The sequence below is a fragment of the Trachurus japonicus genome, chromosome 13 (assembly GCF_045865225.1).
Source record: "Trachurus japonicus isolate A0001 chromosome 13, Traja_1.0".
NCBI classification, from domain to species: Eukaryota; Metazoa; Chordata; class Actinopteri; order Carangiformes; family Carangidae; genus Trachurus; species Trachurus japonicus.
The window spans coordinates 11607169-11635007 of record NC_140919.1 but is presented as its reverse complement, the minus strand read 5'-3'; the positions used below and the strand labels follow the sequence as shown (position 1 = coordinate 11635007).

The window sequence follows — 27839 nt, the reverse complement described above, 5'->3', positions numbered from 1 at the left end:
ACAGAGACAGGTCTTAAATAAAGTTCATTTTCTCCTGATGTGTCCGTCTGAAAATTGCCATTTTCGTGTCAAACTGTTCAGAAGAGATGTGGCTTGTGAAAAATGAGTTCAAAATTTACTTCAGTGACTGTGGGGAGAAAGAATCGACCATAATCTGTGTTCACGTTCAATTTTCCCATTGGAGTCAATACACTCAAGGCTGCCTCGTCTCCTAAAAAGGCCGTGCAGAAACCCACGTGACATGCATACAGGAAGCTGACTCGTCATGAGGGGTCTTGGTTTATAAACCGTCTTTGCTATGACTGAGGTTCAAACACTTCCTGTTTGTCCGTGTCCCAGTGGCAATATTTTTTTTCGTAGGATGAGTCCGGGAAAGTCCCGCCTTCCCCGCCTCTGATTGGCTGGATGAATTCTCCTTCGATTGACGTCATCTCACAACAGTACTGTAGTAAACTAAAATACACACAACTAAAATATGAAATGTAATCAGATGCCATGGCGTAGCGGTTTGCGTTTTCACCTGCGGTGTGGTGAATCCGAGTTCGATCCCCGCTGGTTTCACATTTTAAAAAAAATTAGTTTTTAAATTAATATTCCAAGTTTACATTTTGAGTTTGAGAGAAGTGTAATTGTGCCATTGGTTAGGTTTAGGCAATGAAGAAAGGAGTTGGTTAAGTTTAGTAAAAAGACCAGGTAGAGGCTAGACAGGCCAGTAGAGAGAGTCCAAATTTACATTTTGAGTTTGAGTGAGAAGTGTAATTGTGCCACTGGTTAGGTTTAGGCAATGAAGAAAGGAGTTGGTTAAGTTTAGTAAAAACACCAGGTAGAGTGTAGACAGGCCAGATAAGTAGAGAGAGTCCAAGTAGATCCAGGCACTTATCACGCTTTGCCGACAGCCTGCGTTTCACAGCCGTTACACAGCCGTTTCACAACCAAAACAAACAACCAATCAGGCGAGAGCCCTTCTAGCCAATCAGAGTCGAAAATGGAGCCCATCTAGCCAATCAGAGGCGGGAACGGCGGGAAAGGCGGGACTTTCCCGGACTCATCCTACGAAAAAAAATATCGCGTCCCAGTGTGGCGGCGGTGCGTTCAGGTACCTGGTTCTTGAGCTGGGCGATCTCCCTCTTGCTCGGCGCGTTGTTCTTGATGTGGTCCAACATGATCTGGGCGTCGGCCAGCAGAGCCTTGGTCCTCTTCAGGTCCTTCCTCAGACGCTTCTCCGTCTCCATGTCGCCGCTTCGCACCTGGGACACAACGGGACACACAGAGAGACAGGTGTGAGACAGAGGGACAGGTGTGAGACAGAGGGACAGGTGTGAGACAGAGAGACAGGTGTGAGACAGAGGGACAGGTGTGAGACAGAGGGACAGGTGTGAGACAGAGAGACAGGTGTGAGACAGAGGGACAGGTGTGAGACAGAGGGACAGGTGTGAGACAGAGAGACAGGTGTGAGACAGAGGGACAGGTGTGAGACAGTCAATTCAAGTCAAGTCAAATTTATTTATATAGCACATTTCATACGACAAGCGTAAACTTAATGTGCTTCAAAAAGTTAAAACAAAGATACAATGTATAACATAAAAACAAAGATACAATGTATAACATAAAATAGCATATAGTAAGATGTAAGATCTATGTAGGACAGAGGGACAGGTGTGAGACAGAGGTTGCCGTGGTTACCTTGTCCTGAGCCGACAGCAGCTTGGACTCCAGCTCCCTCTTCTCCTTCAGCACCTTCTGCTTCTCATCGTACTCTTCCTCCAGCTGGACCTCCATTTGCTTCAGCTGCACACAGACACACACAGAGAAACACACACACACACACACACACACACACACACACACACACACACTATTTAGTTCTCCATTAAATAAAACATCAGTGTGTAAATGTCAGAGTGGAGTTTGTTGCAGAGCAGAAGAAGCTCATTATGTCTCTGGTGTGTGGGCTAACGAGGCTCCGACACTGACGGAGCAAAACAAACAAACAGCAGAGTTAATGACAGAGGAGGAGGAGGAGGAGGAGGAGGGGGGGGGGTTGATTACATTAATGTGATCATAATAATGTTTATTTATAGGAAACTTATCAAAATCAGAGATTATTAGTCAAGTTAAAGGGATAGTTCAACACTTTTGGCAAATTGACCCATTGCCATAATCCCTATAGTCATAGCAGTAGGTTCGTTAGCTTTAATTGTCAGTGCAAGCTATTTTTAGAACGGAGGAGCAGAGCCGTGAGCTGCTCAGAGCTACGCTACGGAGGCTAATGGGATTTCTTGGTTTCCCTCATCAAACTCATCAAATACAAAATCCAACAACTCCACAACGCTCTGGTGGACAAGTTGTGACCTGCACATTCACCACGCTATGAGATAATAACAGAACGCTACCAGACAGAGTTGTTTTAGAGGTAAATGCAGAGACTGCTTGCTGAAAAACTGTCTTGGAGTTGTTGGATTGTGTATTTGATGAGTTTGATGAGGGAAACCAAGAAATCCCATTAGCCTCCGTAGCGTAGCTCTGAGCAGCTTGCGGCTCTGCTCCGCCGTTCTAAAAAAAGCTTGCACCGACAATTAAAGGTAACGAACCTACTGCTATGACTATAGGGATTATGGCAATGGGCCAATTTGCCAAAATGTTGAACTATCCCTTTAAGTTAAGTTAAAAATAATAAACTAAGCACTGACTGCTGCAGATGTGATGGATCCTTCCTCTTTTTATTGAATAGTGAAAACAGACGTGTTTCTTTTTTTTTTTTATCTAACTGCATCATCTTTTTAAAAGATGCTAAATCATCTTTCTATGAAGGAGCTGAATATTTTATTTCTCATATTTTATTGTTTCAGACGACTCTTCACTGTGGCTCCATCAGAGACGCTTCTTTCATCTCCTCTTTTTGTTTTTTTCCCAATGTCATGACTGTTATGCAAATCTCAGGAAATAAAAAGTAAACAAATATAAATATGAATAAATATAAAACAATGAAGTGAAAATATGTGACATATTCAAAATAGACTGTTCTCATATCTTTAAAAAGACGATGTTGATCTGACGAGTCAAAGTTCAGCTACTAGAAGCTCCGCCCCCTTTTTATTCTCACATCATGATGCAGGAGGAAAACAACTTTTACAGTGTGTGTGTGTGTGTGTGTGGTAGGGATGTCACAATTACTTGTTTTCACAATTAACCGTGGTATTAAAAGCCACAATTAATTAATCGTAAAGATTCCTAAATACCGTCAAAAAAAGGATTATGTCGGAGCCATATCGGCAGATGGGTACCAAAATGAAGGTAAATGCTCAGAATACTGGTCCATTTAACTGATGTAACATTGAATTGGTAGGAAATTAAATGTTAGCCTGTCATTTCTATAAAAAAAAACCCCAAAACAAAAATAAACATAAACATTTGGTATAGATGACAATTTATTTCAAACATTTCCCCTGGGGGATTAATAATTGGTCATATATTAATAGATACTTGAAATATTTTGTGTAAACAATGAGTAATGTAATTATATTTTGACTATATTTGATTTTACACATTCATAGCGTTGTAAAATGAATTAAAGGGATAGTTCAACATTTTGGCAAATTGGCAAATTGGCAGTTTTGCATGAATTTCCCTCTAAAACAACTCTGTCTGGTAACGTTGTGTTATTATCTCATAGCGTGGTGTATGTGCAGGTCACAACTTGTCCACCAGAGCGTTTTGGAGTTGTTGGATTGTGTATTTGTTGAATTTGATGAGGGAAACCAAGAAATCCCATGAGCCTCCTTAGTGTAGCTCTGAGCAGCTCACGGCTCTGCTCTGCCGTTCTAAAAATAGCTTGCACCGGCAATTAAAGGTAACAAATCTACTGCTATGACTATAGCGATTATGGCAATGGGCCAATTTGCCAAAATGTTGAACTATCCCTTTAATGCATAATAATCGTGCTAATCGTAACACTGTGATTATTTCTCTGACAGTAATCGCACCAAGAAAATGTATAATGGTGACATCACTAGTGTGTTGGTGAACTTCACCTTCTTGCTGCACGACTGTCTGATCTCCTCGACCTCGTCGTCTTTGCTCTCGATCTCCTTGGAGTGAGTCTGACGCAGACGCTCCATCTCCATCTCCAGACGCAGTTTGGCCTGAACACACACACACAAACACGCACAAACACACTTTAAAATCACTGCAGCTTTTTACAGACGGAGGTTTTTCCTTCTGAGGGAGAACTGAGCCACATCTGTACCTGCTCCAACATCTGGATGGTGCCGGCCTGCTCGTCCAGCTCCTCCTCCTGGTCCTTCACCTTGGCCTCCAGGTCGCGCAGCTGCTTCTTCACCTGCACAGTGGAAAAACATAAAAAAAAACCCTATTGATTAATAAATAACACACGTCATCTGGTGCGTTTAAGTCCGTCTGTAAACTCGAAACGGGGACCTTGGCCAGCGAAGCCTCGTCCTTGGACTCCTGGGAGTTGAGGTCCTGCAGCTCGGCCTCCAGCTGGTCCAGCTTCAGGTTGACGGCGCAGACCTCCAGGTCCTTGTCCTGCAGGACGGAGAAGGTTCCACATTACAAATCACAGACGCTACAGTTTACAGATGTTGCCTAAACACATCACAATCAGATGATAACATTTTCAGAGGTCCTTTGAAATGTACAGATGTCGCCTAAACGCCTCACAAGCAGATTACTGGCAGATGCTCCAATTTACAGATGTCCCTTAAACTTCTCAAATGCAGACTACGGTATTAGCAGATGAAAGAATTTACAGAGGTCCCTTGAACACCTCATAAGTGCCCACTGCTACATAATAAAATTTACAGATGTCACCTAAACGTCAGGTAGACTGTTGTCAGATGCTATAATATACCGACGTCTCCTAAATGTGTCAAATTCAGACGAGTGGCAGATGCTCCAATTTACAGATGTCCCCTAAACGTCTCAAATGCAGACTATTGGCAGACGTCCCTTAAACACCTCAGACGTGACAACTGGTACACAATAAAGTGTACAGATGTCACCTAAATGCCTCACAGGTAGACTGGTGGGTGGCAGAGGCTCCAATTTACAGATGTCCCCTAAATGTCTCAGGTGTGGACTAGTGTCAACACTACAATTTACAGATGTCGCCTAAACGCCTCAAATTCAGACAAGTGAGTGGCAGATGCTACAATTTACAGATGTCCCTTAAACATCTCAAATGCAGACTATTATTAGCAGATGAAATAATTTACATACGTCCCTTAAACACCTCAAATGTGACCACTGGTCCATAATAAAATTTACAGATGTCCCCTGAACTCCTCACAGGTTGACCAGTGACCAGATGCTATAATATACCGATGTCCCCTAAATGTGTCAAACTAAGATTAGTGGCAGATACCGCAATTTACAGACGCCCCCTAAACACCTCACATGCACACTTTTGGCAGAACTACACTTTACAGAAGTCCCCTAAACGTCTCATATCCAAACTAGTGGCAGATGCTACAATTTACCGATGTCCCATAAACCCCTCAGAGGCAGACTGCTGTAAAATGCTATAATCTACGCATGTCCCCTAAACGCCTCGCGGCTGTTTCCTCCCGGCTCTGGGAGGTTTTCTCGGGACTCGAACCTCGAGCTGCTGCCGCAGGCTGAAGGCCTCTCCGGTCAACATGTCCTTCTCTCGGGCCAGTTTCTCCCTCAGGCTCTTCTCCCTCTGCGCCTCCTCCTGCGCCGCACTCAGCTCCCCGTCGAACCTGCACACACACACACACACACACAGATGTTGACACACTCCACTGACTGTGAAGCACAGATTCTGTCGCTGTGAAGGGAGACGGTCCAGGAGGATTTATAATGTGAAAGGTTATGAGATTATTAAAGGGATACTTCACCCAAAATCGATAATTCACCAATCATCTACTCATGGATTTTCATGTAATGGCGGCAGATAGAGTTCACTTACCGTGGTCGTCACTAGCGGCCGCGGGTCATCAGATATCACCACATTTCTTTAAATAAATGTTTTAAAATGAACAAACGATGCAAGTCTGGTCGCTTTTCTGCTGTTTTGCCACCCCTCCCTCTGTCTGGCCATGTGTGTTTGTTTACAACGAAGCTGGCGAAAAATCAATACATGGAGCGGTGGTTAACGTTATAGCCTATAGCCTATCATATATGATGTTACGACGTGTATATTTTTATAAAACAGAAAGGTGAAATCCGGCGATCTGATTGGTTGTTAACCGCGGTATAATGAGCATATACCACGGCTACTATTCTGAAGCCTTATCACAGCGTAGGCTATCACTCCGCGTCAGGCACGTAGTATGACTGGTAGGAATTGAAGTTGTTGTCATGTATCCATGACAACAGACAGTTGCAGTCGGCAGCAAAAGACAGTCACTAAGTTTTTGCGACGTTAACAAATAGACTAAAGTAGTTGAATTCACATGTTTAAGGTGAACTTTCACCTCCAGGGAGGGTTAACAATGGTAGAGGGGACTGAGCAGTGACTTTCACCTGAAAAAAAAAGCGGAGGAAAAGACGAGATGCAGAGCTACTTGGAGCTAACGTCTGGAGAGGTGGAACTATTTTTTCACAGTGGGGCTATTTTTTTAGATAATATGTATTTCTGGTTGAATAAAACTACATGAAATTGATTGCGTATTCGTCTTTCTTATTGGTAACCGTTTTATAAAAGTAATATATCACTTCAGTCCGTGATATATGCTCATTATACCACGGCTAAGGGGCGTTGTTCGGCCCGACATGAAGCTGAGGGACGAAAACCCCTTTAGAGAGACATTTGATGCAAGATGTTCTTCCGTGTTTACATCAAACATCCAATGGTTTACAACGACCAAAGAACATCTCACAGCAAATCTTCTGCAGCCACTGGGAGCTACTGCTACAACAAGGATAAAAACAGAGATCACATTAATGTTTTCAGAACAACTTTTTCATGTGGCGGCTTCAGGACACTTAGGTCAGTACGGACGAGCAGTAATCTGGATGTTTCATAGTGTGTGTTTTGGACCATTCAAAAGTGAACTCTATCCACCATTATATGAAAATCCGGACCCCCCCTGGAACAAAAGCGTTTTGATGACTCTGAAAGTTCTCCAAACCCTTCCTTGGCATGACGGTGAGGAGATGATTGGTGAATTATCGATTTTGGGTGAAGTATCCCTTTAAAAACACGTCAAACGTGGCCGTGTGTGAGTGTGTGTGTGTACTGACTTCCTCTGCTTCTTCTCCAGGTCGTGGTTGCGGCTCTGCTGACCCTCCAGGTGCAGCTTGGTGTCCTGCAGCTCCGACGTCAGACGCTGGGTTTTCTTCTTCAGCTGCTGGACGTTCCTCTGAGACTCCTCGTTGTCGGCCTGCAGGTCGCTGATCTGCACACACACACACACACACACACACACACATGATATCGCTGTTTGGTAACCATGGTAACTGGGGTTAGAGCCTGAAAAAAAAAACATTTTAACAGTTTGAACAGTTTGAAAAATCAATGTTTTTTTTTGTTATTTTTATCCAAACTGAAGAAGTGAATTAAACAAATTTAATAACTTCTCACAAACTCTCACTTTTCCAACGTCAACAAGTCGACAGGTGGAGTTTATTCTCAGAGACACGACGACGTGTTGGTGATAAATCGCTCGTTAGGAGAAACAAACTGAGCGTAAAGCTTCATGTTTTAAAGGTTTTAAAAGGTTTTTTTTGTGTTTTTTTGTTTCAATGAGAAACTTACAAAAACACCTGAGCAGGATGAAGTGAGAAAAGTAACATCTGTTGCTTGGTAACAGACATAAAAAGTTGAGAATTGGTGTTAAATTGTAGATTGGGTATTTAAAGGGATAGTTCAACATTTTTGGCAAACCCTCCTCTCACCATAATCCCTATAGTCTTAGCAGTAGGTTCGTTCTCTTTAATTATCGGTGCATGTTGTTTTGAGATCAGCGGGGCAGAGACGTGAGCTGCTCAGTGAACACAATGGAGGTGAACGGTCCAGGTCCCCTGTCCCTCATCAAACTCATCAAATACACAATCCAACAACTCCACAACGCTCTGGTGGACAAGTTGTGACCTGCACATTCACCACGCTATGAAATAATCATGTAACATTAGTGACAGAGTTGTTTTAGAGGGAAATCCAGAGACTGCTTGATGAAAAACTGCCTGAAGGCAACGCACATCAGCGGTTTTGCATGAATTTACCTCTAAAACAACTCTGTGTGGTAACGTTCTGTTATTATCTCATAGCATGGTGAATGTGCAGGTCACAACTTGTCCACCAGAGCGTTTTGGAGTTGTTGGATTGTGTATTTGATGAGTCTGATGAGGGAAACCAAGAAATCCCATGAGCCTCCGTAGTGTAGCTCTGAGCAGCTCGCGGCTCTGCTCCACCGTTCTAAAAATAGCTTGCACCGACAATTAAAGGTAACGAACCTACTGCTAAAACTATAGGGATTATGGCAATGGGCCAATTTGCCAAAATGTTGAACTATCCCTTTAACAACATGACCCCTAGAAAAACATCAGAACGTGTGTGATGCCCAAACTGAGATAGATTTCGCTGAATGGGTGAAAAATTTAAGAAGAGTCATCTGAGGCCTTTGCTGTCGCCTAGGTGACAGAGAGATTGATTGATGGAGTCAATTCTGCTTCGAAACTGTGTGTGTGTGTGTGTGTGTGTGTGTGTGTGTGTGTGTGTGTGTGTGTGCTCACCCTCCTCTCCAGCTGCCGTTTGTTCTGCTGCTCCACCTCCAGCTTGTCGTCAAACTCCTGCTGCAGCCGCTTCTTGGTGAACTCGATCTCCCTGATGGCTCGCTCGTACTTCAGCCTCCACTCTCCTCCTGTCGCACACACAACGACACGACACGACACGACACGACACGTTACCGTCACACACACTCACATTCATCTAAACACTCATGTTGTTGTGTCGCTGAGTAAAAACAACACACGTCTGGGCACAAACAAGCGAAGCCGAGTTCAAAACTATTGCGACAATAAAAAGCCACTTTTCAACATTCAATTTCCAGTTCGTCACAAAAAGGGGGGCCGCCGGTGGCCGGACCGCGGGGCGCCATGGCGACGGGCCCTCGCTACGGTTTTCACTTTTAACTGATCCATTTCTGAAGCTTCACACTGAGCTGTTGTTGGTTTTTTTGTTTCTTTTTCTTGGCCTTTGTGAAGCGGCGGGCGGACGACGACCCCCCGTAGCTGCTGAGCTGCTCTCTCCCTGAGTGGAGTATTACTACATCTGTGTGTGTGTGTGTGTGCTGAGTGGACACACACACACAGACACACACACAGACTGTCAGGTTCATCTGTTCCCGTCGGCAGATTGTGTTTTAATCGTGGTTCCTTTGATTTTCATCGATACACTCGTTGTGTGTGAACAATATAGAAGCTGCGTTAGTCGATACCCGTGTTGTTGTTTCCACAGCGACCGACACTTTGTCAGACTGAAGTTGTGTTTGATTCAACGGTGAAAATGATCAATTAAGTCGGAGACGACATAAAAGAAACATTTGCCACAAAACAAATATGAATTTTTTTCTAAACTACAGAAGAGAAAAAAGTTATTTTTCCTGGATAATTATTTAGTGATGAACAAGGAGAGAAAAATAAAATGATTAGTTGAACTATTTTTCCTTGTTTTTTTCAAAAATGCTCTGAATAATACCAAAGTTTGAGCCTCTTTATCGTCATGGCAACTGAGAAAAGTTCACCACCTGATGAAGACGTGGCAGGAACATTATATTCACTGTGTGTGTTTGTGTGTGTGTGTCTGACCCGTGTCGTCGTCGTCCATCTCTCCGTTGAGCTCCGACGCCCGGATGAGTCGAGCCTCCATCACCTCCATCTCCATGGAGTCCATCTGCTTCTTCATGCTGTCGAACTTCGTCTGGAGGACGAGAGAGACACAGAGACAGAGAGAGAGAGACATGAAGCAGCTGCAGTGATGACGTCATCAGCACATCTGGATCCAGAGGTTGAATCAGGGACCAGGTGAACAGGTGAAATCTCTGCTTTTTTCTCATAAAATCGCCACTTAATTCTTGTAATATTATGAATTATTCTCAAAGTCTGTGATTTTTTCCCCCTCAATGTGGCGCTAATACTCCATCATAGATAAGAATATTAAAATAAGTAGATAAATAATCTATATATAATATATTTTATGATTATATTTTATTAAACCTTTATTTAACCAGGTAAAGCTTATTGTGATATGGAATCTCTTTTTCAAAAGCGACCTGGCCAAGAAGCAGCAAAATTACAAGTAGCTACAAGCAGTAATACGAATAAATACTGTAACAATAGTTCAATAAGTAAAAATGAAATGATGAGGGACAGATTGAAGGAAGTGCAACATCTGATTTAAAAACAGTGACAGAGCCCAACGCTTTTGAGTTCCTTAGTTTTAAGAATTTTAACAAAGTTATCATATCCACCTTTTTCCGAACGTCAAAAACGTAAGCCGGTTTTGCTCTTCCGGTGGAATTTTATGCTTACGTTTCCATGGTTTCGGTAGTCTTTTTAGATAGATTAGGTAGATTTTTTTTTTTCCCCTGATGAAAATCTGTAAAACGCATGGATCATCACACCAGCTTTTAACAATGGATATCACACAAATTGCGTGTTTAAAACCGGCTTCCGGTTTTGACCATAAATGATGTTCGGAAACTTTGGGATATAATAAATAAACTCCTTTATCAAGGAAGTGAAGCTTCCTGTGCTGTCATGGTGGTTTCTACAGGAGGTGATGAGGGACAAAAGGGTCAAACAGTGTTACGTACACTATATGTCTAGAGACTATTTATTAATTTATTATTTTATATTTATCTTCTTGTTTTTGTTTTTATTAAGCTTGCTGCTCTACATGCTGCTTTTAATTGCCCCTTGGGGATAAATAAAGTTTTTGATTGATTGATTGAGGACTTGACTTGTGATGATTTCAGTCTTAGATATCGGCCGATTAATCGTTACATATATAAAAAATAATCTCCATCAGTCGACCTCCAGTGGAAACAGCCCAACAGGAAGCAGAGGCCACGTTGCTAGGCGACAGCCGGGCACAGAGCTCCACCAGGTTTAACAACGGCTGCACAAGGAGCCGACGTCACCACTTTGACCGGACCTCATAGTATCCCAGCATGCACTGCACACTGGGGGTGGGGGGCGGCAGAGGTGTGAGTTTAAAGGAGATCAGACCGAGATCGAGACACCGTGTCTGAACACACCCACTGCTCCACCACGCCGCCGCCGCCGCAGCTCTCCATCACGCACACACAGGAAGAGAAATATTTCTACAAGCTGGGCAATTTGTACAGAGCCCCCCTTCTCCCCTCCCTCATCCACTTAGCTCTGTGTGTGTGTGTGTGTGTGTGTGTGTGTGAGTGAGCAGTCACTGGATGAATCTATCTAAATGCCCCTCCTCCCCTCCCCTCCTCCCCCCACACACATAAAAATTGAGAAACAACTCATGTCAAAAGTGTCAAATGGAAACTAAATGGACGGAGCGGAGCGGTGGGGGAGAAACAGCCTGACAACGTGATTTCACAATTACAGCCGTCACAGTGTGTGTGTGTGTGTGTGTGTGTGTGTGTGTGTGTGTGTGTGTGTGTGTGTGTGAGAGTGTGTGTGTGTGAGACAGACAGAGAGGCTGCTGGGAGATAACAGAGGAACAGAGAGCGGCGTGGAGACAGCAGCGTGTCCACGTCTGAGTGACAGTGTGACAGGTGTCAGCGGAGCAGCAGTGGCTGATGGGAGATTATACAGAGGGTGCACATGAGGACGGGGCTCGGGTTTAATACCACACTTATATTAAATATACACAACCTACACAGTCCAGTGGTGGAGGTAATGGCTGCTGCTGCTGCTGCTCTGGAGGAAACATATATATATACTATATATATACATATGGGGAAGACTTTTCAAAATAAAAGCCCGGCCTCAAAACTTCAATTCAACGCTCAGGGATCTGAAAGTTTAATTTCAGCCTCTTTTTGAAGTGTGTTTAGTGTCAGTCACATCAACGTCTGTCGGCTTTAACGTCCTGTCATCTCATATCACATCTCCATGACGACCGCGTCCTCTTAAACTTCCTGCTTTGATTTTAAAAATAAGTTTTCTACTTTCTGACTTCCTGCTGCGGGGGCAGCTGGAGCCACTGAGAGGTTTCTGAGCTTTTTTTAAATCTAATTTTATTTGTATCATCAGTTTGTTTATGTTTTTTTCTTTTTATCTTTTCTTTTTAATATATCTAAAAGAGAGACAGGAAATGGGGAGGGAGAAATGACATGCAGGAAAGGGATTCGAACTCGCCATCTGCAGTGAGGACTGTAGCCTCTACACTGGCAGGAGAGCGCAAACCGGCATTAACCAGAGTCTTGGCCTCACCACTTTGTCTATATTTGGATTATCTGGGAGTCAGGCGCTGCCAAGATGGCGACGGTGGAGCAGCTCACTCTGAGTTAAAAAAACAACAACTAGGGCTGACCCCAAGCACTGGTCGACCAAAAAGTTATTAGCCGACCAAAATTTAATTGGTTGATTGGTCGCAGGACAAAAAAACAAACAGTCAAAATCAATATGACTGAACTGAATATGAAAGGCTATAGGGCTTTTAATTTGAAGGGCCAGATACAGGAAGTCGTGTGTTGATTAGTCGACTAATCGCCATGAATGACGACCTATTGGTCGATCAAGAAAATCTTTGGTCGGGGGTAGCCCTACCAACAACTAACGATTTTTCTGACTCCTTTGTGTCGTAACCTTTGAATCTCCTTGTTGTTTACAACTACTGTACTTCCAGCTAGAAAACCAGCATGAAAACAATAGTGACGGATGAGAGTTTCGCTATATATATATATAATTTTTCATGTCACTATTTCACCGTTTAGACTAATCTAATGTTTGTAAAGTTTATAAAACCAATGATTGGACAAACATTACTATTTATGTGTGCACGTTTTTGTAATTAGTCATGGTTATCAGAGATTAGCCGGGCTAACGGTTAGCTACCTGTTTAACTTTAATAACTCAGTGACTCAATAAACGGTCCATGAAAAAATATTTTCTCCAGCAGATATCTGAGTTACAACATGACTGAGCTAACTGGAGTAGTTTCATGTCGTGTCCGACAACGGGAGGGTTTTAACAGCTGATGTCCTGATGTTAGCTTAGCTACCGCCGTTAGCTTAGCTACCACCGTTAGCTTTCCCTGTCAGTTGATGCTTTCTAGACACTGTGATTCCCCCAAACTGAATAAATACAACACAAAGCAACACAAAACACACACACAGAAATTGTAATGTTTCTTCAATCATTTCAGATTTGTCTAAACGGTGATAGTTGCGTGATATATACTAAAGCTAAACTCTCATTCGTTACTACTGTTCTCATTCAAATTACGTGCTGGTTTTCTACCCGGTAGTAGATGTAAACAACAAGGTGATTCGTTCTGTACGGCTCTGGGTGTGACCTCAGTGTGTGATGTCAGAGGGGGGCGTGGCCTTCACCTGTCACCTGTGCATGAACCAACATGAGTGGGTGGAGCCGTCTTCAACTTCCATTTGAACCCGAGTTCCCCATGTTCCTCCGTCTGACAAACACACCTCCTGTCTTATTGTACACGTGTGATATGTTTGTGTGTGTGTGTGTGTGTGTGTGTGTGTGTGTGTGTGTGTGTGTGTGTGTGTGTGTGTGTTTGAAAGAGAAGAGAATAACTCCGGTCTCTACCTGCAGCTCCTTCATGTCTCTCTCCAGACGGAGTCTCTCAGAAGTCTCCGTCTCCAGCAGCTGGGAGGCCGACTCCCCGGTGTTTCGCTCATCAGCCAGCTCTGACGACAGCTCTGTGATCTGCAACACACACACACAAACAGTTTTCTTGTAAAAACCCTGTAAGATTGTATCTGTCAAGAGCAGTGTAGTCTTCTGTACCTGTGTGTGTGTGTCTGTGTGTGTGTGTTGTGTGTGTGTGTGCGTACCCGGCTCTCCAGACGGTCACTGTTGAGTCTCAGCTCGTTCCTCTCTTTCTCCACCTTCTCCAGTTTCTGCTTCAGATGCTGAATCTCCTCCTGAGGAGCAGACGGAGCGAAACCATCAGACTCATCAGCACATTCAAAAACGTGTTTCTGCTGAGTCAGCGTCATCTAACTTCTAACTTCTCCTGCGTGTCACCTGCTCTCCTGCTGACTGAGACTGATTAAATATTTAAAAAAATAACACTAAACAAATCTTCACATTTAAAATCTTTGATACAAACCCTCATCGTCTTGTGGTGAAAATCCCAGGTAATTCAATGATAAAATGTGGAAACTGCTGGAAACTTATAATATTATTAGTGTTGCCTGTTACATTTACAACAAAAGACTCGTCAAGGTGATTTTTTGCAGTGTTTATGTTTGAAATACGATGGAACACCGACATGTTTTAGTGTATTGTGTTGTGGTTTGGAGTCACGTGATTCCGGTGACACGCAGAGTGACGAACAGCGAGTACAAACGAAACTAACAGTTTAAAGACCCCCTTCGATGAAAATCGTGTTTTTTGTGCTTTTCACATGTTCCTGTGGCATTTTTCTGACATTAGAGCCACATATCAGCAGAAAAGTAAGTGCAAAATTTCATTTCTGAGTATTTCTGCCTTCAAATTGCTCTGAACCAATGGCAGCGCAGTCTCCGCCCACCACTCAGAGGCGCATTGCTAATGAGCTGCTGGTGCTGTGGAGAAGGAGAGCCCTGGGAAATGGCACAGGTTTTGTGATTTTGGCTACAAACTTCATAATCACAATTTAAAGACCACAGAGAATGATTTAAAATAACCAAAAAGGATTGTTGGAGGGGGGACTTTAAATCATAGATATATACACGATGTCCAAGATGGCGGCAGCAGCTTCAGAGGTAGCATCTCCGTGTTTATATCTATGGTTTCAATCCCCAACGTGTCAGTTTATCCAAATAAAGGCGAGCAGCCGGTCTCCTGAGATGAATGGCCGGTCAAACTCCGTCTTTGTGAATTTACCTGCTTACTTATCGTAGCCGAGCGCTGTCCAACCTGTCCAACTCACGTAATTTTACGTTTTTTGATTTTTTTTTTAAAATTAAGAATATAGGCACTCTAACACACCTCATGTGTGAATTTGGGAACTCTATGATGAACAGAACGACGATCAAAAACTCATGAAAACTCATGATTTGGACATTTTTATCATAATTTGGCTTTTGCTGGTTGCCGCATCAGGTCCAATCAGTGGTGCATGCAGCCCTCTAGGCGCCAAACACGGCTGAATAAAACAGCCCATATCTTTAAATCGACCGCCTTATATTGTTACGGCTTGGTACCACTGGTTAGTGAGCACGTTCAGCTCCAATCCTGACGTGATTTGTTTGTGTGTTTTTATGCAAAATATCTGAGAAAAAAGAGTTTGACTGTAGCACAGCCGCTCCACTTTCACCCAGCTGGAGCCGAGCAGCCTGGTCTAGCAGTATTTGTGTTATTGTTGTTTTGTAGCGCCCCCCATGATGGTTTTGTGAATAAAACAACAATATTTATCTTACACGACATATTTCATAAAAGACGCTGCACTGCATCTCCATTTCTAGAAAAAACAAACAGGGATGTAGATGAAAATTGGCCACTGTTCGGCTCGGGATTGCTTAAGACCGAAGGCATGTAGAAATAAACAGTTTATCCCCATCTGAAGCAGAACGTCAACAATGGTCTAAATTGCTGGCACCAGGATTAAAGCTTTGGCACTGAATGAGTTAATTGCCCCTTTGTGTGTTCTCAAAAGTAGCTCTTGTTTTTTTTCCCCCTGGTCTGACCAGCTGGTTCAGCCGTAGAGACTTCACAAAACTTAGGCTTTTGTGTAAGTTTTTCCTTTCAACACAACTCTTCCTGCCCCCCCCCCATCTGCAGTGGTGAAGGTTGCACATGACGTCACCTGCAAACCACCGATCATGATGCATATTTTATATATTTTTTTACTGTACTGTTATACGCTGTGTTCTGCATGCAGTTGGAGTCCATCATAAATGAGTATAATAATCTGATCTGATGCAGTATTTTATCTCAGTGAACTCACTGCTCTTTTCTCCACAGACCCTGAAACTCAACTAATAAAACTCTTCTGTGGAGTTGCAGCCTTAAAAAAAAAACACATCAGTCCATCAGTTGTTTTGTATTATTCACTCATTCATGTATTTGTCCTTACTTCCTTATATTTACTGTTTAATCACTTACTTTTCAACATATTTTTTGTTATTGTTTAATTCTTCCCTATGTTCTTGTTTTTAACTTGTAACAAATTTGGTTTTTGAATATGTGACTGAGGTTTTCATACCTCCCCTTTGCACATCCCAGTCATGATGATTGTTCATGCTGTTTTAATTGATACGTTCGTGCAAAATAAAAAAAAATAAAAAATAAAAAATACGTACGTCCTTCCCGCGGATCTGCTCCTCCGTCAGCTGCACCTCGATCAGCGGCCTGACGGTGGTGAAGAGCTTCCACCAGGGCCAGCCCTTCACCCCGCGGTTCTTCTTGATGTTCTTCTGGATGCAGCGGATGGCCAGGTCCTGGATCTGTCACACACACAGACACACACACACAGAAACACACAGAGAAACACACACATTAGGCAGAGTCACATGTGTGTAGAAGTGTATGGACGTCCATAGTGTCCAACTCTTTGTTGCGTCAAACTTTTTTTTTTAACGAGGCTCTGGAGAGTTCAGTTTTCTTTCTCTGGACGTCTTTAACAGTTCCTTCACACGCTTCCATCCATCCGTCCATCAGTCATCAGTCCTCCTGCCTTTTACTGCTCTAATTCAAGCTCCCTCGTCGCCATGACAGCGTGTTGCCATGCCCACAGAGCCAACAGACCAAGACAGGAGGAGAGCAGGGATACAGTAGATAGTCACAGGCTGGAAATGTTCATCATGCAGGATGTTAAAGTCAGAGACGCAGGTTGAGGCTCTGCAGCAGTTTACATGGACATGAATAATAAAATAAAAAGGTACTAAAATAAAACATAGTTCAGCCGGACTGAAGGTTTCACTGTGGCCCAGAGACTCACACACAGCAGCTCTGGTTCTGGTTCTGGGTTTGAGGCGAAGGCGGAGGTGCTGACCTGCTCCTCTTCTAAAATTGAACAAAAAACAATCTTGAGAGAAAAAAATAAATGTGAATAAAGTTTGTTGATGGCGATGCACAGTTGGATTGTTAAAGGGGAACTATGCAAGTGTGCTCCCCTACAGTTTTAGGGTGCATATTTTCACTGTATGTTAATGTATGTCAATATTAACAATCTATTCGGAATTCATTTTAATGAATTTAGAGCTTTTATTGATAGTTGTATTGCTTCTAATTGAGCTTTTATCTTTTGGGTCTTTTCATTGGTGGAGCCTTGAGCACTTTTTAGCATTTTTCTTTTTTGGTTTGTTTATACTGCATGCTGTTGCGTGTGTCCTGAGGTCTATCTGTATGGAGGGATGAATAACTCACTGCAGAGTAAATCTGGCTACGGGCATGAATAAAATAAACCTGAACCTGAACCTGAGATTACGGATTACGGATCATGTTTATGTTGTAGCGCCATAAAGCAGTCCATGTTTCTGACGCGTCGGAGGCTCTGATCTTACAAGGTTGGTTTTCAGCTAAGAGACGCTAGGTGGAAGACAGAGAGCCTCCATTCTCCCTGGAACTAGTCATTTAACCATCACAATTACTCTGAAGCTGTTTGATTATCTTGCTAAGTTCCTCTTTAAAAGGGACAATGGGGAGTTTTTTTTTTTTTTGGTTATCAAAAAGTCTCATATTAATGTAGATGAATCTACGTTACCACTTGTTAATGGGTCAATTTTCGATAAATATATAGTTTTGTCTTTATAGTTATTTTGTTAATATTATTAGTGGTCGACTCGCCCAGCATTTCCTACTTTCAGTTTCGCGGACGTTGGCCAGCGGCTCATGGGAATAATGCCGCCGGATCGCTAGTTTATGGTCGGAACTACGACGATATCTAATCGTCTTCCAACCTCCAACTTTCATTCTTGATGAATAAAAACATTCTTGGCAAATGTTTTCGCTTTCATTCGTCTTGCGCTGGTCCAAGAATTTCACCGTGCACGCGGAGGCTCATGGGAAATGTAGTGTGAAAACACTTCTGCTTTCCAAAACTCCTTGTTGTCCCTTTAATTTATTTATCTACTGTTTATTGTTTATTTTGGATCCCCATTAGTCTTCATTGAAATGAAGACTAATCTTCCTTGGGTCCACATTAAATCCAACAGAGAAAAGGAAAAGCGTCACAGCATCTTCACCAAAAGAAAACCCATGAATTCATCCACTTTCAAAGTCCCAGAATGAATAAAAGATAAGAAGAAAATACATAAATAACTTTCTACTAAACTACTACAACTAGATCTGCATCGTTTTCAGTTATGAACAAAAACAAATTGCAGATCATTATTCAGTTATAGATTTTTGCTACTACTGTACATCAGATTTGCATCCACCTGATGGCAATTCAAACAAAATCAATTATTAAATCATTATTTAGTAACATTTTTGCTTCTCCCACAAGGCCTGATGACGCGCTGCTGCTCCAGATAACGTCAGACCACGTTATGATTTGGCATCATTTGGCCTCCGTACTGAGATCTAGAGAGATTTTTAAGTAGGGCAGGAGCTGGATCATGTTGGGAACCTCTGGTTTAGATCTGCGTCTTCTTCTCCACAGTTTATTTGAAGCTGCAGAGCCGACGTTTCTTTACTTTAATGATTTCGATCGAGCGTCTGATCCGACACCGACGCCGGTATCCAGGTCACTCAGGTAAAGCGGGAGGTGCAGAGTGTGTTTACTTGCACTGCAGTAACCTGGTTGCTGCTTTCTGTCTTCGGGGAACTATTTAATGAGACTCGGTGTTGATGTCGGTGTGCCGGGATCCCCCATGATCCTCTGCTCTGAACCGTTCCCCCATGAGAACCGGGAGATGGAGAGAGAGACCGCGGGGCCTCGGTGCCGCCGCAGGATCTCTCTCCCACTCTGCTCCAACATCTCTTTCTCCTGCTTTCCCTCCTTCCTCCCTTTTCTCATTCCACTTCTCATTTATTTTTTCGGAGAGCTTTGAACGCTGCCCCCCCAGGCGGCGGCTGTGGTGGAGGAGGAGGGGGGAGGAAACGGGGGAGGTTCCCCAGAGCAGACAGACAGACTAGATGGAGGAACAAACTAATTGAGTCTGTGTTGTGGCTCCTGAGCAGATTTAAATCTACCTTTCCGAGTGTTTTTTTTAATTTATTTATTTAATTTTAAATATCAGCGACTAAACAATGACTCAGCACAAAACAAATTAAAGTTTTGATTTGATTTCTCCCAGAGTTCCCTCACCCCTCCACTGCCCCGTGGTTTTGCATATATATTTACTGCACTTCCTGCTTTCCTGTCATGATTAGATGTCGTTGAACCCGTTTTCTCTCGGATTCCTTTTGTGTTAAATGTTCATTTAAAAACAGATTCTATTACAAGAAAACACTGCAGTGCAATGACAACGCTGTCGGAGTGTGTGTGTGTGTGTGTGTGTGTGTGTGGTGTTTGTATGTGTGTGTGCACTGTGCAGAGCCTCCAGCTCATCTCTGGATACGAGGAAAAACTTCCTCCAATTAAAGGAAGACAAGGCTGAGATGGTTTTATTTAGAGAGCAGCGGTAATGAAGTAAAGTTTCAGTGATCAAACAAAAACTAGGGAATAAATAAATCTGTGTTTTGGCTCCTCGGGAACAGATCTGGGGTCAGAGACGTTCAGCTCCGATTTAAATGATCCAAAGCAGAAGGTCTGAAGCAGGAGGAGATAAGAATATATTTTGACCACCAAGATCTTTTTCACCGCCGATAGCAACTCCCTCTGGATCTCATCTTCTAAACGCTGAGCAGGGCCTGCACCTTGTCTGTCTATCTGTCCTTTCTTTTCCTCTGGGACTTGAGTCACCAAACCGTCCTATCACTGGGCTGCTGTGTCTCCATGGCAGAGGGAGTGAGGAGCGGAATAACTGAATGCTGCTTCACTTTCACTTTGTTTGGTTCTGGGAACACACTGCAGACTCGTCCCAGACAACCTTGATGCTTCATATCTAAAGCATTTACTTTGGCCCAAGACCGTTCTGTCTGTCCTTTGACTCACAGTGTCGTGATCTGAGGACCGGTCCAGTTTCCTGGTGTTTGTTTGGATCAGCTACAGCTGTCTAATTGACTTTTTGTTTAGACCTATAAATCAAATCAAATCAAATCAGTTTATTTATGAAGAACATTTAAAAACAACCAAAGTTGGCCAAAGTGCTGTACAGTTCAGTGATCACAAAATTACAAACAAAGTGCTGTACAAAATAGCCATGGCTAGCATAACCAGAAAAAATGAGAAGAAAAAAAAGACACACACTTGAGACCATCAGGGACATTTAAAGGTTGGGGCTGGAGTTTTGTGCCCCAAAATAAACATTAGCCTTGTACAAATAAAATCCGTCTTAATCATCACCTATGGGCTTCTAGTCCTGTGTGGTGGGGGCTGTGTCTGCAGTGCCCCCTCCCCCGGCCTGTATTTTGGTCTTTTGCTCTGTTTTGTTATGCACGGGGACGTTTCTGGGTGGAGAGCGAGAGAGTCGCGAGAGAGCATAGATATCTATGGCGAGAGAGTCGGTGTTTTCTCTCCAGCCAGTGACCGGGCTCAGGTGAAGCTACGTGCAGCAGAGTAGGAGGCTCAGGCCTGCTAGCCGCACTAGCTGTCTGATGCTACCGAGTCTCTCTCTCTCTCTCAGCAGCAGTCAGGACTGCAAAGAAAAAGAAATACAGTCTGAGTGAAGCGCTGGAGCCGCTGACCGATTCCCGACCGTCACCGACACTGGTAACAAGTATGAGGGCCGTTGTAGTGAGCTAGCTCGATGCTAACTTCGGCTAGCGGTAGCAGTTAGCATCCGCCGCTAACACCCGCTTCCCAGTTCACCACAACGGCATAAAAACATGACACGGAGGCTCCCGGTGTTGGTGACGGTCGGCTAATCGGCCCACGGCTCCAGAGCTTCACTCAGACTGTATTTCCTTTCCTTTGTTGTCATGACAACTGCTGCTGTCTGGGGCAGGAGGCTACACAGCTTAGCCCGAGAGGAGGGGCCCAGTTTCAATGTCTTGTTTACAAACTGCAACGAACAAAACTCCAGACCCTACCTTTAAAGGCCTGGGAAAACATAAAGGTTTTGAGGTTTGCCTTAAAGGTAGCTGCAGAGGAGGAACATCTGATTGATGTGGGTAAAGCTGTTCCATAGCTTTGGGGCTGCAACAGCAAAGGCACGATCGCCCTTTCCTCGTAGCCTAGACCGGGGAACGGTCACGAGCAGCTGATTCGAGGCTCTAAGAGTCCTGGGGTTGGAAAGGGGGGAGAGTAGGTAGCAAATGTATTGGGGGGCCAGGACATGTAGTGCTTGAAAAACAAATAAAAGAACCTTAAACTCTGTCCTGTACTTGACGGGGAGCCAATGAAGGGACGCTAGTTCCTTTTAGCAATCTGGCAGCAGAATTCTCAACCAAATGTAAGCGGGATAGAGATGTCTGGCTGAGTGAGTTGCACTAATCCAGCCTAGAGGTAATCAAGGTGTTGGCAACTGTTTTAAGGTCAGAGAGGGAGAGAACTGATTTAAGTTTGGCAATGTTTCGTAATTGGAAAAACAAACTTTTCACCACAGAGTTTATTTGTTTATCAAATTCTAAATCTTGATCAAAGATCACCCCAAGATTTCTGGCATGGGTATGAAGATTGAGTGCCAGGGGGAAGTGATTTATTATACCTTTGGAGAGGTTTGGGGGGCCAAAATTTAATTGGAGATAGTTATTTACCAACCATAGTTTGACATCTTGGAGGCAGTCAAGAATGGACTCCAAGGTGGAGTTGTTGCTATGACTGGGTTCGAGTGGGAGATATAACTGTGTATCATCGGCGTAGCAATGATATGAGATATTGTTTTTGGAAAATGGAGGGAGCAAGTATAGGGCGAATAGGATGGGGCCTAAGATGGAACCCTGGGGTACGCCGCATGTGATTGGAGCAGACGAGGAGTAGAGATTACCAGTGTTAACAGAACAAAGACACAATTACAATAGTCCAACCTACTGAAAATAAATGCAAGAGCAACCAGACCAGAACCAGAACTGAGGCTAAAAAACTATTACAAAAAATAAAAATAAAAAGAACAATCACGTCATTAACAGAGGAATACGACGGATTAAACTTTCTGTTCAACCAACTTTAACAGCCACTTGGTCTTCATTGCGGCCTCAAAGACGTGAACTCAGTTCCACATGACGACAGTTAACAGGAGACGACGATTCGCCCCGAGAGCGGCGGCTCCAGCTGAGGCGTTCAGGGGCGACAGAGGAGTGAAGTGAAACCCAAATGCCCTTGAAAAGTAATTTCAGTTGGCAGGCCTGAGCCCAGCGCGGCAAGGAAGAATAAACCAAAATGGTAATGAGTGGAGGACAGGGACCCAGAGTGCACAAACACACACACATACACACACACTAGATATACAAAAAACTGTGTATAAAACTTCCACAAGCAACATCAAAACTTCTGTGAAGTAACACGCACGCACACACTCACACACGCACACACACACACACACAGATAGAGAAAGTCAACAGATCCCCACTGGCATCTTTAAGAGGCAGTCAATGCACGGCGGCAATGTTTCCACTTGTCAGGCTCACTCTGGTGGAACAACACATTCACACATACACACACACACTCTTGTACACACAAAGAGTCTCTCTCTCTCTCACACACACACATACACACACAATAGACCAACAGAGTGCAGAGAGAAGAAAATTGCGAAGACAGACAAAGTCCTCTACAAGGGTAACTTGTAAAGCATCCAAAAAGCTCATTTGGCCACAGTGTAAAAGCTTCTCCTTGGGTTTGAAGTCTTTCTCATTCCACTCTGAAGCGTCTAATAAATCTGAAATGTCACGACGGTCTTTACAAAACCACACTCACAACAACATCAAGTGCCCGCGCCCGCCTCTGAAGCGACTCAGAGGCCTGAGCTATGATAGACGAGGAGTTTTGAGGTGAGCGAGGTAATTTCAGGTTCAACTCTGGGTGGCTCACGTCTTAAAGGGGAACTATGTAGGATTTTCCCCGTGGCTACGCTACATTTTTACCTTAATTAAGCAGCTCCAGAGTCCTAGTTCTGGTTAAATCAGTGACTTGTAACTATAGTTCCAGGGAGAATGGAGGCTCTCTGCCTTCCACCTAGCGTCTCTTGGCTGAAAACCAACCTTGTAAGATCAGAGCCTCCGACCCGGTGTCCCAGCTCTCGTCTCCATGGCGACACCGCCACACAAACGTAACGCGCCCCGTAACCCGTAATCTCTTGTTTATGACAGATAAGACTACACAGATATACACATGGTAACATGGTAGATGATAAAAAACATTATCCACCGCTCCATGGCCTGATTTTTTGCCAGCTTCGTTGAAAACAAATGCACATGGTCGAGAGGAGGGTTAGCAAAATAGTGGAAAAGCGACTTTAAGGCCTTTGTACACCAAGTCCGTTTTTTTTTTTTCATCTGAAATTGATGCATGTTTGTAAATACGTTCGACCTCATGTTTATGCTGTTGATCATGTTTATATACCGACTCCGAAACCTTTGTCCGTCATTAAAGTTTTCGGAACTTTCTTTGTTTTTTGTAAAAAAGCCTTTCTGACCAATCACACCGCTGTTCAGGATCATGGAAATTGGTCGTCTTCTGTTTAATGTGTGGCTCCAGTAGAGCTAATAATCAATAATCTATCAAAGTGGACCACTGACATCCTAAAATTAACTATGGAAGTGATTCTAATTCTGCAGCTCATTTAGAAGCAGATCTCCTCTTGACGTCCTTTCAGGGTTGGATGGACACAACACTTTATTTTTATATTTAATTTATTTTTTACAAATACAGAGTGAGATCTACATGGGTTACACATAGTTATAAAAACGCATCAGACTCAGTGTGTAAGGTGTGACGGATTAGAAAAACATACGAAAATAAAGGACTTGGTGTGCAGAGGCCTCTACTGCTATCGCCATGGTGTTTCTAATAAAGAGCTCTGTGTGTACATCCTGACGTCTACTGTGAACATTAACTGAAGGGGAGCTGTGTATCTGTATCTGCAGGATTTAATGCTGTGCACATGATTGCCTGATTGGATAATTGCATGACTAAGTAGATGAACAGGTGTTTGGGCAAATTACATATTTCTGTTGATTATTGAAGTGAAAGGTAAATGGAGCCGCAGCAGCAGCAGCAAACACACATTAAAACATTAAACTTAATGAAACATTGTGTTTTATTTCATTAAGAAACTGAAAAAAAAGAAACTTGGAGAGTAATTGCATCTTATGTTTTTAAACCCAGAGAGTCTCACTGTTCTGCTGCAGATTGTTTCAGTTCTCAGAGATCTGATCTTGTTTGAAATCTTCCCAGGAGGAGGAGGAGATGTGTTTCTATAGGTGTATGTTGAGGAGTGTTGTAGAATCAAGGCTCTTTTAGCTTCAACTCTCTTGACTGACTGCAGGACGTCTACACCAACAATCTGTTTCCCACTCGACCCCTAAAGGAACCGACGCCAACCCCAACGTTGAAAAAGTCTTCAGGTCATGATTTTCCACCAAAACACACCTTGACTGGTGTTTGTGGCCAAAGCTCAGAGCTCGTTTCCAAAAAGAGTCCAGTCTAATCCAGATGTTTCTTTACAGACCTTGGACATTGACCATTGAGGTAAGGCTCTAGATAAAACCTCCCGCAGATCTTCTGAAGTCATGTGAGGTCTGATTTTGTGTGAAGCTTTTCTTGGTCTTCTAGATTTCATCTTGTCTTCAACACTTCCCAATGGTTTGTTACCTTTAATTGTCGGTGCAAGCTACTTTTAGAATGGCGGAGCAGAGCCGCGAGCTGCTCAGAGCTACGCTACGGAGGCTCATGGGATTTCTTTGTTGGTTTCCCTCATCAAACTCATCAAATGCACAATCCAACAACTCCAAAACGCTCTGGTGGACAAGTTGTGACCTGCACATTCACCACGCTATGAGATAATAACACAACGTTACCCTCTAAAACAACTCTGTCTGGTAACGTTGTGTTATTATCTCATAGCGTGGTGAATGTACAGGTCACAACTTGTCCACCAGAGCGTTTTGGAGTTGTTGGATTGTGTATTTGATGAGTTTGATGAGGGAAACCAAGAAATCCCATGAGCCTCCGTAGCGTAGCTCTGAGCAGCTCACGGCTCTGCTCCGCCGTTCTAAAAACAGGGATTATGGCAATGGGCCAATTTGCCAAAATGTTGAACTATCCCTATAAGTCCTAACAAGTCACTTTAGGCCTAACAAGCTCTTGATGCTTCGAGCGAGCACCGAGGTTCCTGAACATCCATTTTCCCCGACTTTTATAAGAAGTAACCGCGGCAGCATTCAGGCCTGTTTGGGTTTGGCAGATTGACGGCAGATCACCGGGGAAACTCAGGAGTCTGTGGGACACCGACGCATCCGTCCATCAGGGAGGAGGACGAGTGGAGCGACAGGAAGCCACCAGAAAATAAAAAAAAAAGACGGGCTCGACTCCATCTCGGAGGAAATCATCTTACGACTGCCAGCTCTGCGCTCTCTCAAGACTTCGCTGTTATTTTCCTTAGGCCACAACAAATGAGTATTCTCTAAGAGTTAATTAAGAACTTCGAGAGTCCAAATGCCACAACAGCTGCGACTCCTTCTTACCTCTTTACACGGCAGAATGGAAATATCCAGAGACGCGGGAGAGGCTTTAAACTCTGTTAATTACCTGAGCCGTGTAGTTGAGTCAGAGGTTGGCAGGAGGACAAAAACCACCGTCAACAAACATTCCTCCGATGCAATGTTTTCAAGGTGAAATAACATTACCAAACACAAACACTCTTCATAAATGTTGGCGTCTTACCTTCCTCTTCTTGAAGGCCTGTCTGGCCAGGTATCCTCTGCAGGCGGCCTGGAACAGAGAGATGTTCCTCCTGGTCTTCACGTCCCGCTGCTCCTCCAGCTTGGACAGCGTCCCTGCTCTGAAGAACACCTGGGGACAGGAAGGACAAAGTCACACAGAGGTCGTTTCTCAAAGGTGGAGATACCAGGGTTCCTACACATTTGAAATGTCCAGATTCCATATTTTTCCAGACCCCAATTTCCAGACTTCTCGGTAAAAAAAAACAAATTATTTGTGATATTTGAGTAAATAGATGTGCATAATATAAAAAAAATTAATCATTTGTTTTCATTATTCTGAATGTGTATGCCATTATGTGGAGATTGTAGCTAGGTACAATAGTGCATACAAAATAATTAAAGGGATAGTTCACCCAAATTGGATGCCCCAGGGAGAGGACGGACCCTGGTCTGTCCAAATTGGACGAACCAGGAAGAGGAGCTTCCGCTACAAACAAGCTTGAAATATAGACTTATTTAATTTTTTTCGGAACAATTTCGCATTTCGGGGCTTCAATACAAGAGGGACATTACATACGAGCAGCATGGAGGTATTTGGATGTTTTTTGGTGTGTCTTTTTGTTATGAAGAAATGGGGTATCCATTTGCAACCATTATATGGACATGCACTGCTACACCGAGACCCCCTATAACTCAGAGAAGCCACGGATAACTCTGAAACTTCTCCCAGCCCTTAGTCGACATGAGGGTGAGTAGATAATGAGTGCAATTTGATATTTTGGGTGAACTATCCCTTTAACCCAAATATGTATAAAATGTATAAAATCAAATTCCATACTTTTTCATATTTTCCATACTTGCGTGGGAACCCTGAGATACGCGACATGAACAGTTAAGAGTGCGGCTGAATCCAACTAAATCCTTCTGTCTGTTTTGAAAAAAAACTTCGACTTTGAGTTGAACAAAGACTTCAAACTTTGCACATTCAGACTGAGAGACTGTAAAAGTTTTGGGGGTTTGAAGTGGACTTTAAGTGTAGAGCTTTGGCACACAGACAGTGTCAGTTCAGACCTTCGTCCTGATGTCTGAGTGCTTCTAAGTGGCCACAAGCCAAACCTGCACTTAACAATTTCACAGATAACTCAATAGCCAATCACTTTCAGGTATCATCTGGTGAATGGGAACAGAGCTGCTTCTGAATTCACCTCCATCACTTTGTTGCCTCCAAACTTTTTACCAACGGAGAATAAAGTCAGTCTTCTTGCAAATCTAAAAAAAGGAAAAACACCTCGGCAACAAACGTCTAAAAGCACGGTGGTGGTGTGAACACAGATGCAGCAGCAACTAGAGCAGAGTGAAGACGTCACATCTGATCCAGTTTTTATCTCCACTAGGCCTATATATCTGTCTACGGCTGCACGGTGTGGTGTTACACACATCAACTATTTGATGTGGGTCAATTGGCGCCCGGAGCTCAACACTCGACACATTATGCAGAGAGAAGTGGTGGCGGAGCGGGGAACGAGTCAATCCGGGAAGCTAATGTGATAAAATTGCTGCTCTTTTGAAGCCGCTGTCGCTGGGAAACAGGAACCTGACAAGACGCCACACGGAACTCAGCATTTTTACACACAAAGCGATGGGTGTGGGTGTTTTGATGTTTCTGCTTGACCCTCGGACGCTCTCGGGCACAGCTGCCCATCACACGGGTCCTGCGAGCATCTCTGAGTGTTCACTCTGTGTTTATATCAACATTTCTCACCGTAGATCTTGGATAATTTCACTCGTTTCTCTTCTAGATTCTTTAACAGACTCTCCAGTGTGTC

The 27839-nt window shown here is 43.4% G+C and overlaps 1 protein-coding gene across 5 annotated transcripts in view; it reads right to left on the bottom strand.

Annotated features, from left to right (window-relative positions):
- The window catches only part of myo18ab (myosin XVIIIA b), a 157522-nt gene that overhangs the window by 28889 nt on the left and 100794 nt on the right, over window positions 1-27839 (bottom strand). For all 5 annotated transcript variants that reach the window (XM_085794828.1, XM_085794829.1, XM_085794830.1 and 2 more), the window contains 13 exons: window positions 26015-26143; window positions 16446-16589; window positions 13992-14081; window positions 13744-13863; window positions 9793-9904; window positions 8719-8846; window positions 7228-7382; window positions 5618-5741; window positions 4438-4545; window positions 4247-4339; window positions 4032-4142; window positions 1684-1788; window positions 1101-1247 (listed from right to left, as the gene is read on the bottom strand). In XM_085794828.1, the coding sequence (XP_085650954.1) occupies window positions 1101-1247; window positions 1684-1788; window positions 4032-4142; window positions 4247-4339; window positions 4438-4545; window positions 5618-5741; window positions 7228-7382; window positions 8719-8846; window positions 9793-9904; window positions 13744-13863; window positions 13992-14081; window positions 16446-16589; window positions 26015-26143 (1566 nt within the window). The remainder of the gene's footprint in view (window positions 1-1100; window positions 1248-1683; window positions 1789-4031; window positions 4143-4246; window positions 4340-4437; window positions 4546-5617; window positions 5742-7227; window positions 7383-8718; window positions 8847-9792; window positions 9905-13743; window positions 13864-13991; window positions 14082-16445; window positions 16590-26014; window positions 26144-27839) is intronic.